Consider the following 14,338-nt stretch of genomic DNA (forward strand, 5'->3'; position numbering starts at 1 on the left):
ACTGAGAGAATCCTAGAATACAGCTGTGTATCAAACATGAACTCCGTATCTCAGTGCGCTGCTCCTATCATGAGGAAACCTAAGTGAGATATAAGTTCACCTTGCGCCAATGAGAAAGCTTAGTCCCCAACTGTACCTTTTATATTTTAAAGTAAAGACAACACCATTAGAGAGAAGAAAAATCAAAACACAATAACAGGCATGCCGTAGAAGGATGTTTAGTACTAATTCAATGACATCGCAAGAGACTTAATGCTTGTCATGGACTATTTCGTTTCTTTTAGCATTTCCAAATGTAGCACTGCTGTATAAGGGTCTGCCACTTAAGACTTTAAAGTGAAAACCAATATAAAACAAATAAGCACAAAAGCATGAATACGAGTGAATAGTGTACTTTTTATTGAACATGTACTGGATTTGATAGTTTAAAAATGCCATTTACACAGAAGATTGAAAATGTCCTTATTCCACTAAAGGTAGATTTACAGTCTTGCCCATCACATGGTATCGGGATACAGAACTCAATCACAGCACAGCTGAGAAAACGTCTACTTCTCCTACACCTGTCTGCAGGTCAATTAAGAATCCCATTCCACTCAAAAGTAACTGATTACGCCTATGAAGAGGAGAAGAAAATCAGAGCCCTTTACCCACTGTGATGTATCTCATTACAGGTCATACAGAGTAGCCCATATGTATTGTGACGTTAGCACATTGATCCACCTCATACTGTGCAGTGGATCACGAGGCTCATGTATATCATGCTGCCAGTAGTACACTGTGCTTAAGAAGCCACTTGGGGACTAAACTGTGAAAAGGTATTTCTAGAGTTATACAAAAGCACTGAAATAGCATGACTGCCACAACTCCCTCTGTGGCCTATATGGGGCGCCGTGCACCCCCTAATTCAGTCACACTTACTAGCATCTGGGCTAAAAGGTCAGTCCAGCCCTGACAGCATGCTGAACGAGCCTCGTACACCTTTAATAAGCAACAGGGGCCAGGCAGCTGCCGCAGGGTCAAGAATCCCATAAGACCACTGCAACGAGGAGCCTCCCAACAGCTGTTTACAACATCCTGCCCAGAATGCGTCATTGAAGCAAATGGAAACGCTGAACAGCACAGCGATAGAAGCAGCTACAGTGGAAGTTGACGGTTATGTGGCAACTATCAAGCACATTTTAGTGCGCGCTCTCCCTCTCTCTGTGTGTGTGACTCAACCATCGCGGTTTAGTCCAAGTGACTGTAAAACTGCTCTACAGTATCAGGAAACTTGGGTTATAAAATGAAGACTTTTTCGTGGGAGCTCGACTGAGTATCTGATGATCCGGTGTGAGCAGAGGTTCAGAAGGTGGTCGCAGCGAGGAGTCTACTGTACAACAAACCTTTTGCTTTCACACTTCTTATCAAACCACTTGGGGGTTTCTTAGCGGTATGCACTGCGCAATAGCAGCAAAACAGAAAAAGCAAGTGCAAAGCGCAGAACAGCACGGCTTTACAGAATAGCAAAATTGATCAGACGGTGTAATTCAAAGTGGTTGTTACTTTATCTCTTGGAAAGAGACAATGGCGATAGTCCTGTATTAAACAGCGCTCTGTGGCAGTTCAGTATCGGTAGTGTGGGCTTCTAGAGCGGGATCGGGAACGCCTGCAAAGAGAAGAACGCAAGCAAGTCAGACACACGCACGCTCGCACATGCACGCTCGCTCTCACACACACACACACACACACACACACACACCCTTTTCTCCATCAAACGTGCTTTATGCATCAAACAGAAATGGAGTGGAGACGGAATCTGGTTCACTTGAGCTGGAATGATCCCACAGTACACAGCTGCAAGAGGTAGTTATATTACACTGAGAAAATGACAGCTTCAGACAGTAAACTTTTTTTTTTTTTTTTCCCCCCATCACCACTATTGAACCCAGTTATAATATACTGTATAAAAGCCAGCCTAGGGGACAGCAATGTAATCCACATCTCAAAACAAACCACACTTACTAGTCTCTCCTAGTGACGGTATGCATATCTTTGACAATTGGAAGAGGACACACGTACGTACCTTCTAGACGAACCGTGCTCACGACCTGCAAAAAAAATGATATCAAAACATCAAGACATGAAAAGCTGATTACAATTCAAGAGTTAAAAAACAAAAAACACATGTTCAGTAGTTTGAGAGTGCAAAACAAAAAGCAGCGTGTCAGGACAGTGTCAGACATGCTGCCAGCAAAGCCGTCACAGTGCTGCGTTCAGCCCACATTTTTGTGTTTAATGAAGTTATTTAGGACCAGCATTGTTTTGGTTTACAGCACGCATAATTAACTATTTACTTTTGGTCATTCGGGGATGCATTTAATGAAGTTATTTTGGTGTCACGGTTCTGTGCTGGAGGGTGGACCGTGCCTCTAGTTTGCTATGGTCAGCACACTCTTGTTTCTATAGCCTGCATGAAGGTGCTTCTTAACTGACCCACAGCACGGCCTTGACCTGATCATGCCGACAGCTGGAGGGGTCCGATCCGGGCAGCCTCTGCCATGACAAGCTTTTAAACAAACCGCTTTAGAGCTCAAAACATGAAAATGGTTTAAATGACGTGTCGGACAAAAGCCCTTTGTCAGCTGGGTAGAAAGAAAAGTGAAAACAGTGCATTAAACCTTGTGTAAGAGAGAGCGAGAGAGAGAGAGAGAGAGAGAGAACGATAACATTTAAATACAACTGCTTATATGAACATAGAGTCTGATAGGTCGCAAAAACCTATGCTGAATAACATCAATACCAAGTTTCATCACAATTGTTAAGTGTACGTACGACTCCCTCCGCTTTACCCCCATCATCTCCAGGTTCAAGCGAAGACTCTTCAACATCATTTAAAATAGACAAATGTTTTGACTACGGTTTTCATCTGTGTTGGGAGAGCGACACATGCTTCACAGTGCACATTAGGGTGAGGTTCTCCATACTAGCTGGTAAACAGAATCAGGGTGCGGTATACCTCTCAGTGTCTGAGCAGTTTCATGTGCTTTAAGTCACAATTTCCCTACTCTTAAACATCAACAACTTAATGAAACTATTAAAACCAGTGCAGAGACAAAAATGGGAAAATTAGAACAAACTGTGAAATGTATTCTGTGACAATAAAGACCATGTTCTAAATCGTTAATATAAAATGTGTATCAAAAGTATACCAGGCAAAGGCATTCAAATCAATTCAACTCTTATTACCACTAGCAACAGTATCAATGGTCCTTTTACTAGGGATGAACATTTTTTACAGTTGATTCAAGGTTACAATTGCTCTACTGCAACCTACAGCACAGGAAGTGAACAAAAGGAAGGCGCAGGTTACAGCTGGTTTCAGAGACCTACAATCGCACTGATCTTTAGGATACCCAATGCGGGACCTCTAGTCCAAGATTAGGGCTAATCTGTTTTTTAAATCTATTGTTTCGATGTTCACTGCAATATATTATACAAGAGGGGGCCCCCGAGTGGCGCATCCAGTAAAAGCACTCACTAGAGTGCAGGATGCGCTCTATAGCATGGATGTCGCGAGTTCGAGTCCAGGCTATTCCACAGTCGACCGTGGACGGGAGCTTCCAGGGGGCGGCGCTCAACTGGCCGAGCGTCGCCCGGGGGGAGGGAGGGATAGGTCAGCCAGGGTGTCCTCGGCTCACCGCGCACCAGCGACCCCTGTAGTCTGGCCGGGCGCCTGCGGGCTTGCCCTTAAACTGCCTAGAGCTGCGTTGTCCTCCGACGCTGTAGCTCTGAGGCGGCTGCACGGTGAGTTTGCAGAGTGTAAAGAAGCGGGCGGCTGACGGCACACGCTTTGGAGGACAGCGTGTGTTCATCTTCGCCCCTCCCGAGTCAGCGCAGGGGTGGTAGCGGTGAGCGGAGCCTAAAAAATAATTGGGCATTTCAAATTGGGGAGAAAATAATAAAAACTAATTGGCAATGACTAAATTTAAAAATATATATATATATATATATATATATATATATATATATATATATATATATATATATATATATATATATTATACGAGTGACCCACGAAGGGCCATCATGTGTTCAGTTTGCATCATGTGTAATTCACTACTTATGTTTTAATGATACATTTAATGCAGTTATTTATTTTTGGTTCTCTGGATTATACGTCGACGTTGCTGTGGGCAGCTCTGAATTCAAAGCTGTTACTGCGATACCGCAGCTACAGGCTGGCCGTTGAACTATAAAAATGAATACACTTTGGAACACCCACACACATGCTTTACAATGTTGTGAATGCCGAGGCGTGTGGAAATTGAAAATGCACACACGTATTTTCAATTTAAAACCCGATCTCTGGTGCTGCTGTAGGTTAAAGGAAGCTCTCAGCCTCTGTGCCTTATTCCTGGGTGATCTGTTTGCACTCCCAGGGTCATTTCAACCCAGTAGAGACTCCTGGGTCAAAGCATATTACTCTGAGGCGTGTCAGTCAAAAGGGGAATCAGCCGATTGGTTATAGACAGGAAAGAAGCCAATGAAGGGGTAAAATGACCCAGGGATTTCTTTAAGCTATTGCAGTAGCAGATATAATCTTCTGAAATGAAAACACAAGTTTGTTAGAAGATGTCTTTCTTTCAAAAATGCACATTTGAGACCTACATTAATGACTGGATGTGAAACTTAAATTGAACTTTTATTTTTTTCTTTTAGCTACAGTTATTATTTTTGAAGTACTCAATTGACTTGGGTTTCTGTGAACGCATTCATTTCGTGATTGTGTATTTAGTCATGCCGTGAGCACACGTATAAGCAGATGAGTCAATTTGCCCGATTATACGGAGGATTGCTCAGGAATTGACCAGCACAAAAGCAGCCTGTATGCACGCATGCACGGAGGGCTGTGCTCTGACCTGCATGTTGAGGTAATGAAGGTGTGCTCTGACCAGAGAATGTGAGCAGCAACAAAATTCTGCTCATCGCTCATAATATCCTCTGCTCTTTCTTCCATTCCGCTCCAGACAAAATAGGCACGCTCCTCTCCGCTCACATGGTATTAAAAAAAAAAAAGGATCATGAAAATAAACAAGCCGTTTTTTCCCGCACTGTATTGGCGATTGAAGTTGAAATGATGTAATGTACATTCAGAAAGGAATACCATTTTATCTTAACATAGGCTATGTAATAACTGCAGACAGATGGACACACTGATGACGTTTCTCACATTTTTATATGGCAGCTCCACAATCGGGAGAATATATATCTTTCCCTCCATAATGAAGTATAAAGTGAAAACCTCTGTACTTTACATTTCTTTATTACCCAATGATAAGGTGTTTAAAGCTATGATGTCAGTAAGTCAGCCACACAATTCAGTCTGTGATTTAGAAGGGTCCATCAATAAAAGGGTCTATAAGATGGAAGGAAAAAATGACCCTTAAATTAGCAAAATTCCATTGTAGATCCTTGTCTGTTAAAAAGAAAATTGAAATGACACACGTATGATATATATTGTTCATTTTAACTACCTCACCAGCACACCCATCTCCAAACCGACGAGTCTGTCTGGCTTAGTGGGCGTGATGTGAGCTACAACAGGAGCTGGACGAGAGGTGTTCTAAAAGTCAGTCTAGTAACAGAAGCCCCGTCAAGGCCAGGTCAGCAGCCCTCGGGGCCAGATGCAAATCTGCACAATGTTGTGTGTCTGTGTGTCTGTGTGTGAGATCAGGTTCCTGTTAGGGGCAGCGAGAGCCCCCCTGGCCTGCCAACCCCATTGTGAGTGTGCCTGAGAGCTGACCTCATGCATACAGCACTCTGAAAGGCAAGGCATGAGAAGCTGCTCTAACAAGCTGGGAGGGAGGGTCTCAATTAACACGGTACTCCACTCTGACTGAGCCATTCTCCAGTATTAAGAGACTGGATAATCCCATTCCACCCTCATTTGAATTTGGGAATGAAGACAGATGCCCGCTGCTGATGCTGCAGGATGAGATATTGCCCCCAAAGGCTGCGTAATGAAGACCTGACACAAGCTTTTATAACAATTACATAATCAAAAAGGGATTTAGGATTAAAGACAGACACAGCTTTAAAATACATTATCTTGGCTCTTATTTCTCACTTACTAGGGACACAGAGATACAGACCGACAACGGGCTTTAGAAAGAAAGCACCAAGAATGCATGGGACAATTAGTGGTGCAATGACTCATCGCGTCTCAATGCATCATGATTCTTTCTTTACATGATACACTACAAGAGAGGTGTGTATCACTTGTATTGCAATACAGGACCAAAAGCACAACACCGTAGTTCACCAAACGGTTCTTGAATGAGGAGTGTTTTACAGTTGGTACCATCAAGTCTCCTTATAAAAAAAAATGCCTGCGTAACAAAGAGGCTGGCATTGTCTTCAGCACTAGAAAGAGCCAAGCTGCTTATAGAGCTTTTAAATTGCTTTTAACCTCCTCTCATCTCCCAATTGGACACGGTCTGTAATGGCAGGGCATCACGCCACACTGCCTGTTACACACTCCTCCCCTTTAACCTCTGCGATCTACGAGTTCCGGGTCACCAACGTAACAGGGTGGAGGCTGGGCGTGAACCGGCGACAACACACACCGCAAGACAGCGTCTCAATCACTATGCAAAAAGAGAGCAGCTCAGAAGTAACACGCCGTCCCCTAGCCTCTGGGACACACACACACCTTCACAGCTGGATATGAAGCTCTTGAGATACATTTAAAAAGTGGCAAACAGACTTTTAGTGCTGCCAATCCTTTCATGAGAACACACATCTAGATTCTGGCTGGGATCTGTAGTAAGTGAAGATAAACTGCCCTCTTTCTCTGCCTGAACTTGTTGCGAAATTCCCCATCTTTGATTCTCAGTAGCCTCCCTTCATTTTAATCTATACTCTATTTATATAAAGGCAGCTTGTCTTTAACTCAGGCGAGTGTCTGGGGGGGATGGGAGGGCTTTGAGACCTAAACCCCGCTTTCTTAAAGGCGACTAGAGTCTAGACATATTAATACCCACTGACACACTGTCCGACTACTCTGGCTTCAAACAGACTCATTTCCACTGTTAAAGCTCCTCTTTCGAACTCTGTTGCAACAGTAAGAACAACGTGGGTGAGTTTAGTGAGAGATTAGCTGGTGTCTGATGTACTTGCATCCCATGTGGCCTGCAGGCTCAGTTCACTTGCACTGATGTTACTTGCACAGTTTGAAGTGTCTGGACTTTTTTTGTCAGGGAAGTTAAGGATTTATCAGGGCTACAGGCTAAATCCTTCAACATTAGGTTTTTTAATCTTACTATATTCATAAGATCTATATTAAAAAAGGGGCTTTACAAGATGCAGATCCTTTTGGTAACAATTTCAAGCAGGCACATGTTCTTACAGTCAAAGAAAACTAAAATGCAAATACACTGATCATCATGTATGTCAGTAACCGCTCTGTAACACTAAAATAATATCGGAAATTCCCATTAATTTTAAAAGTTTCAAAGAACTGCAAAGGAGCAACATTGGAATAACAAATGTTTTGTTGTTTTGCAACAAACTTTCTGGTCCTGGAGATGATTAAAAACTGGGCAAAAATTCATAATGAATTCAACAGGACAGGAATAATGCACTTGAATGGAGAGGAACACACTGCCATTATTTTAAAACTGTGCCCGCAGTCTTCATTACTTAAAAGCAGATAACGCTGAACTGGGGAGGGTTTAGGTCGGCTGGGGAATCCTTGGCTCGCCGCGCTTCAGAACTGTGTGGTCCTCCGATGCTGGAGTTGTGTAGCGGCTTCACGGCGGGCTCGCAGTGCGAAACAAAGCAGACGGCTGACAGCATGTGTTTCGGAGTCCGCGAGTGCTCGTCTCTCCCGAGTTAGCGCGGGGGTTGCAGTGGAGAGCCGAGTTGAATAATTAGGCATTCCAAATTGGGAAAAAAAAAAAAAACCACACAAAAAAAGTCAAAACATTCCTCATTGAATTTATTTAATGTAATTTATTTTAATGTTTCTAAATTGAGCACTACTGATACTTATGGATGATAAATAATAATAGCATGTGGGCTTGCAACACAGAGCTGGATTTCTCACTTTATGATCTAAGGGCTCCTGTTTAATAGTGAAACAGGGCTAGATCAATAGGAGTCTCTCTCACTATACTCAAGTTAGTCATGAGCCCACAACTGAGGGCCCTTACTGGAGCATTGCAACATATTACTGCTATCCAACTTGCTTACTGTTAATGCTGCCCATTCAACACCAACGTGAAGTGGCCTCTGCAACAACAATCAACGCGCGTCATGATGTTTCAATAAAGAACTGGTAAATATCTCTAAAATGTGAGCGATTTATTACGATATTTTGGACGATCCTAAAAAACACACACACACAGATTACAGAGAAAGACCATCAAAGGCGGTGGGGGTGACTTTGTAGCTGTTGCCATGGTTATACAATGCTGTACACACTGAACACAAGTTTATTCAAATGATGGTTTACCTAAAAACCCAGGATCCTTTCATAATTACTTCAACAAAATCAGACTTTAACTTCAAAACTCTGTGAAGTTACAGGATTCTGATGTATCCTAGTCAACATTTTGTTTATCTTTTTCATCACATCCTGTGGATTTTTTAAAACCCAAAAGTTTAAAACGCGCCCGTGGCCTCAAAAGAGCTGCAAAACCAGTCTTCTCTCACCAGTGAAGCCCGTTCAACACTGTGCTCCCAGTCTCAGTACAGCTATACACCAGTGAAGCCCGTTCAACACTGTGCCTCCCAGTCTCAGTACAGCTGTACACCAGTGAAGCCCGTTCAACACTGTGCTCCCAGTCTCAGTACAGCTGTACACCAGTGAAGCCCTTTCAACACTGTGTTCTAAGTCTCAGTACAGCTGTACACCAGTGAAACCCGTTCAACACTGTGCTCCCAGTCTCAGTACAGCTATACACCAGTGAAGCCCGTTCAACACTGTGCCTCCCAGTCTCAGTACAGCTGTACACCAGTGAAGCCCGTTCAACACTGTGCCTCCCAGTCTCAGTACAGCTGTACACCAGTGAAGCCCGTTCAACACTGTGCCTCCCAGTCTCAGTACAGCTGTACACCAGTGAAGCCCGTTCAACACTGTGCCTCCCAGTCTCAGTACAGCTGTACACCAGTGAAGCCCGTTCAACACTGTGCTCCCAGTCTCAGTACAGCTGTACACCAGTGAAGCCCGTTCAACACTGTGCTCCCAGTGGATGTAAGAAACAGCACATTTGTTGTAAGTGGTATTTCTTACTAATGTATTCTTACATCCACTGGGAGCAGAGTTAAGATTTGTGAGAGCTCGATTGAGACCTCAGGGATGCTTTAAACACTTATATAAATTTTAAAAAATCATCACCAGAATGTGATGCAAACAGAAAGCGACATACAAAGGGGTTCTAAACAAAGGTAACTAAAATATTTGACCAAAGCTCTTTAAATGCACCAAGGGATCAACCCGAGTCAAAACCAATGCTTACAGTATCTCTCTCACATTACACCATCGAACACAGGCTGCAAAGACTGACTGGGTTCTACAGTTCCTGATTGAGTGTCTCGCTGCTGAAAGATTTGTCCATCTCAAGGTAAATGGCAAGCTGTTGACATCCTTCAAAGTGGACTGGCTTGCTCGACCGGTTTATTTCACGCTGGGCTGGCTTGTGTACCTGCTGTCTGCAGTAGCAGCTCATTAGCACTCTACAGCTTCACCATTCCCCTGCCTCCACACTTACTGGCTTTCTCTTTTCTATTCAGATCGCACCGGATAGCCTTTCTTTCCTCCCTAATCTCCTCTTCTCACACATCTGGTCAGATCAACCCTCACACAAGACCTTTCCGAACCTCCGTTTCCCCCTTTGTGTGCTTGGTTTGGTAAGCTGCATGAAGCAGACCCTACCTCCTGCCTGCCTGCCTGCAACTCTCCCCTGTCCATTTGCAGCAGTAGTGTAAAACAAAAGGCAACAGACAATTGATACTGAACCATCCTACCTTTTAGTCTGAATCTACCTCTACTCAACTTCCAATGGTGTCCTGTGGTCCAGGTCTCTGTTTGAAAATAGTGTCTGTGGCTGACACCATTGACCCCTTTCAGGATTGTAAAAATCTCCCCTTACAATACTTTCTAGGCTAAGTAGTCCCCTCCTCACCCCTTTTTTTAGCCCTGGGATTACTCTAGTTGCTTTCCTCTGAATTCTGCAAAGCCATAATGTCCTGTTTGTAGCGTGGAGACTGAAGCTAAGCACTGTGTTCTAGGAGCAGCCAGACTAATCCCACCATTTAACCCAGGGACATCAGTGGAGAGCAGACCATAGCTGTCTTTAACCCTTCACGTTTTGTGCCGGATCGCCAAAATAGCCCACACGAGAGTTTAAAACAGCCAGTTTGTTTCATTTAGTCAGTATCTGACTGTCTGCATGCTCCGAAGGGGCGGACACCTTATTCTTGTATGCAGCGATATGGAATGAAGCAGCGCTCTAAAAAGGCACTTGTATGCTTGCTATGGTCATTTCAGCACAGTAAATGTTTATTAATTAATAAATACACTTATTCTATGGAGGGCTAAAAAACATGTTGAAAAGAGCAAATCAAGCTGCAAAAGCACTGATAACTTTACAAAAGTTTAGTCCCTGTAAAATATGTAGGTGAAGAGTCAGGAATTTAAACAATGTAAAAATGCAGATTTTTAGAACACTGATCCTCAGTGAACAGGCCTTACACACACACACACACACAAAGCTGGAAGAGAAGTGCAGGGTCATTTCAAACGTAATCACCAACAGGAAAAAGGTACTGTCTTGTTATTTGCATACAGTCATTGTCAAATCTTATGCACACCCCGAAATGCTACTGCAGGCATTTATTTGAAGTACGCTACTTTTGATGTAGTTTTATTTGTCCTACAACCGGTTTCAGGTAATAAACAAACATTTTAATAGCACTAGCAACCTTGGAAACTAAACTAAAAGAACTGACAAGCGGGTTATCAGCTCGAGGGCTCGTTGCTGGTTAAAGTCACACCCAGATCCCAAACAAGAGCAACATGATTCATGGAATCCGTGTCACTGATCAGTGGCGTGGTTTCAGACCGGGAGGTTCAGTTTCCCAGGAATGAGTGAAATGAGTGCCAAGAATGGAAATTAGACTCCCATTGCCCAGCAGCGTGATCCACTCCTGGTTTCAGGAGTAAGACACACCTAGGCTTGTTACCTATACACTGGGGCTAACCAGGCTCACAGTAAAACCTGGAATGGGTTGAACTGCTATGCAATTGGAGTCTTATTTCCATCCCTGGAAATAAGACTCCTATTGCATAACAGTTCATTGTACATGACTGAAGAGATATTAATAATATTGAATACATTGGTTTACATTGTACACTTACTACTATGTAAAAACACTAAAGTTAAAAGCTTTATTTGATGTTAATATTTCTGACTAAACATTTAGGAAGAACTCAAAACGTTTAACACTTGGCCAATGTTTAAACTCTGAACGCCTCTAGTCTAGTTTGCCATCTGCTCCATCTCGCCCAGTCCCGTACCCATCTGACTAGGGTCTAGTTTGCTTTTAGCTACACCGAACCCTGTCCTGTCTAGGTCCTGACATCACAATGAGAAAATGCATCTTGTGTGACAGTCAGTCCTTGAGTGTTCTGACATCATTCACGGCATCGCGATATATTTCAATCAAAGAGAAGAGACTGGCATGGAAGTTCATGCTTCTTCATTCACTGTTCAATTCTACACTAAAAATACTGTAGGCTTTCCATTTTTAAGCCTCGTTGTAGCCACCACAACCCTCTCTCCTGACAACCATCACAAGGTTTGAATCAAACAAACACATTTCCAGTTTAACAGTGCTGTCAAAGATTTCCAAAAAGGGGGTGCAGTCCTAACAAACGACTTTTAACACTGAGCTAAAGAAGACAGTACAGGGAGCAATGGTGACCCCTGCTGGCCAAATAGCACAATTTCACAAAAAAAAAAAAACAGCCCGCCAAACTGGCCATGGCCAATCCCTGCCCCCGTTTGCAGATTCCATGCTTTATTTAGGGTTAAAGCATTGCTTTCTATACCGTTTGTTATCTGAACAAGGTCAGTGTAGAGGGCTGTCTACTTGACTTGCTTCAGTTAACAATTTATGACTAGTGTTTAATTTTTTCCATGTTCTATCATTTTAACATAAAGTGCTTGTCTGGTTCATAGCAGCGAATTGATCTAAAAACTTTTTTCAAGGTCAGGTCTTAAGGGATCCCAATGATTCAGCACCAAGAACATGGCTAGGTAACCCATTCCATACCCTCGCCACACTCTGGTGTGAAGAAGCGTCTCTGTCCTAAATCTCCACTTTCTAAAACCGTGTCCTCTGGTCCTGGTTTCCGTGTGGATTGTTAGGGTTAACTGTCTCCTCCTTTTAAGACTGGAAAGACTTCATATCAACAAGCCTCCCCACATCAAGGCTTCTTTTTTCTATGCTCAGTGAATCCAGTTCCTTCAACTTCTCTTCAAAGCTCATTCCTTTAGAAACAACAAACTCAACATACCTTATAATTTAAAAGGGATCAAAATAATAAGGTACGAACAAAGTGTTCTATTTTAGATTATACAACCACCAAAGATTGCTTCTATAGAGTCATCTTACTCAATAATAGTTTACAAAATCAGTTCTACTTCTTTTAGGTTTTCTAAATGTAGCTGTATTGAGTGTTAATAGTTATGGATTATACTCAGTAAGGGAATCGCAAATAAAGCACGACTGAGAAATGACACAGTCTCCCCTGTTCTAAAACCACTGGTTACTGATAAAACACTTCACTGCTCTCCTCGCCACAGCAGTGATTTCCCCCTAAGCAGCCCGGGAGACACGGCCTTGTTTCTGCGGCCGTGTCAGTCAGAGGGATGGATGCTATGCATGAAGGAGTGTGTTGTACTTACTGTGCTTGGGTGACCTAGAAGGAGAGTGGCTCTGTCTGCTGTACTGTCTTTCCCACTCGTCCCTCTCCTTCTCTCGCCTCTCCCGCTCCCTGAGAACAAACAAGTTCACGTCACAAACGCACAGAGCGCCAGCCGTTCAGCCAGCAGAACTAGCAGGTCAGCACCGAGCTCAAGAAGACTAGTGTCTGCAATATGGCCACGTCACATTTCTCTGCAAAGTTATTGAAGACTATGAGTGAGAAGAGTCACCTTTCAAGTCTGTCAGAGTGGGAGGGCAATATTTAATTGATTTACTGTACAAATAGTCAAAGAGTTTGGTAATTTTAACAACTGGAATTTGCTTCTGGAGTCAATTGAAAAAGAATTGTCATATAGTAAATACTGAACAAAAATGTGCCTGATGTACAAATCATCAGTTTATTTAAAGTCTGAGTTGCGCTGTATCAGAACAGCTTCGGAGTAAAACAGAGCCTTTTCACCATTAGGGGTGCCACCGTTTGCTATCAAATTCAACATGAGGATGACTCTGGCGAAATACGTTGGTATATTTTGCAGCCTCCTGACTGCCCCTTTAAATTACCTGTTTAAAGAAACACTGAGACTTTTTAGCGGACTTTAAATAACTCGGTTGACTTCAGATTTCACGAAGGAGTCTTCAGAGCTAGGAACGAACTGCCAGCGCCGTTGTAAAACCCCTTCAACACCAGCAGAAACAGATTTCTACAACATCCAATGCACACATGACATCTGAAATAACATTCTGCTGTACAGAACTGTTTCTCTCTTGTTTTGGGGTTACCAGATTTGACACGTATTTCAGATAAATAAAACACAAAAGAGTATTTGTTTGAATTTTAAAAGAATATGCAAAATACATATGTTCAATATGTAGATCCCAGCACTAATTCTGGATGCAACAGTAATCACTAAAATTACACACGGACCGCAGAGAGAGGGTAACCTTGCAGCGCATTAGCGCCACCTTGTGAATGAAAATTCCAATTACAACATCTTTAAAGAAAAATAAAACAACCCGACTCCTCATTTGTTCTATTCTTAGAATTGTATAAAAACCAAATGTTTATTGGAGTATACCCAAATTCAATGCAAAAAAACCTAGGAGAAAAAGGTTTGACGATGACTATCGTGTTACTCACTATGTAGTTTAAGACTTGAATGAGGATCTAAAAACTTAACGCCCACATTCTACTGCTCCATTTTGATTGGACAGTTCCCCTTAATGTGTATAACTGATCTATTGTATTATACAAGTCTTCTTGTTAGCACCGTGGGCACTATTTAGCAAGTGCGACATGAACAGTTTAAAATGAGCAACAAAACACTCTTGTAATGAGCAATTCTTTTCTAGTCTTGCACTGTAA

At 42.7% G+C, this 14,338-nt stretch overlaps 1 protein-coding gene across 5 annotated transcripts in view; it reads right to left on the minus strand.

Moving 5' to 3' along the window:
• Positions 1 to 376: 376 nt before the first annotated feature.
• The window catches only part of LOC117395540 (CLK4-associating serine/arginine rich protein-like), a 35,756-nt gene continuing 21,794 nt past the window's right edge, over positions 377 to 14,338 (minus strand). Inside the window, exons 19-22 of one of the 5 annotated variants that reach the window (XR_009309511.1) lie at positions 12,957 to 13,045; positions 2,066 to 2,090; positions 1,546 to 1,648; positions 377 to 616 (exon numbers count right to left, since the gene is read on the minus strand). Coding sequence is in view for 2 of the 5 variants with exons in the window: in XM_033994523.3 (XP_033850414.3) it covers positions 1,606 to 1,648; positions 2,066 to 2,090; positions 12,957 to 13,045 (157 nt within the window). In the remaining 3 variants the exon portion in view is untranslated. Of the gene's footprint in view, positions 1,649 to 2,065; positions 2,091 to 12,956; positions 13,046 to 14,338 lie in introns of those variants that run through there. The other 4 variants (XM_033994523.3, XM_059004795.1, XR_009309513.1 and 1 more) reach the window with 4 other exon arrangements.

Source organism: Acipenser ruthenus, chromosome 30 (genome assembly GCF_902713425.1).
Source record: "Acipenser ruthenus chromosome 30, fAciRut3.2 maternal haplotype, whole genome shotgun sequence".
Classification (NCBI taxonomy): domain Eukaryota; kingdom Metazoa; phylum Chordata; class Actinopteri; order Acipenseriformes; family Acipenseridae; genus Acipenser; species Acipenser ruthenus.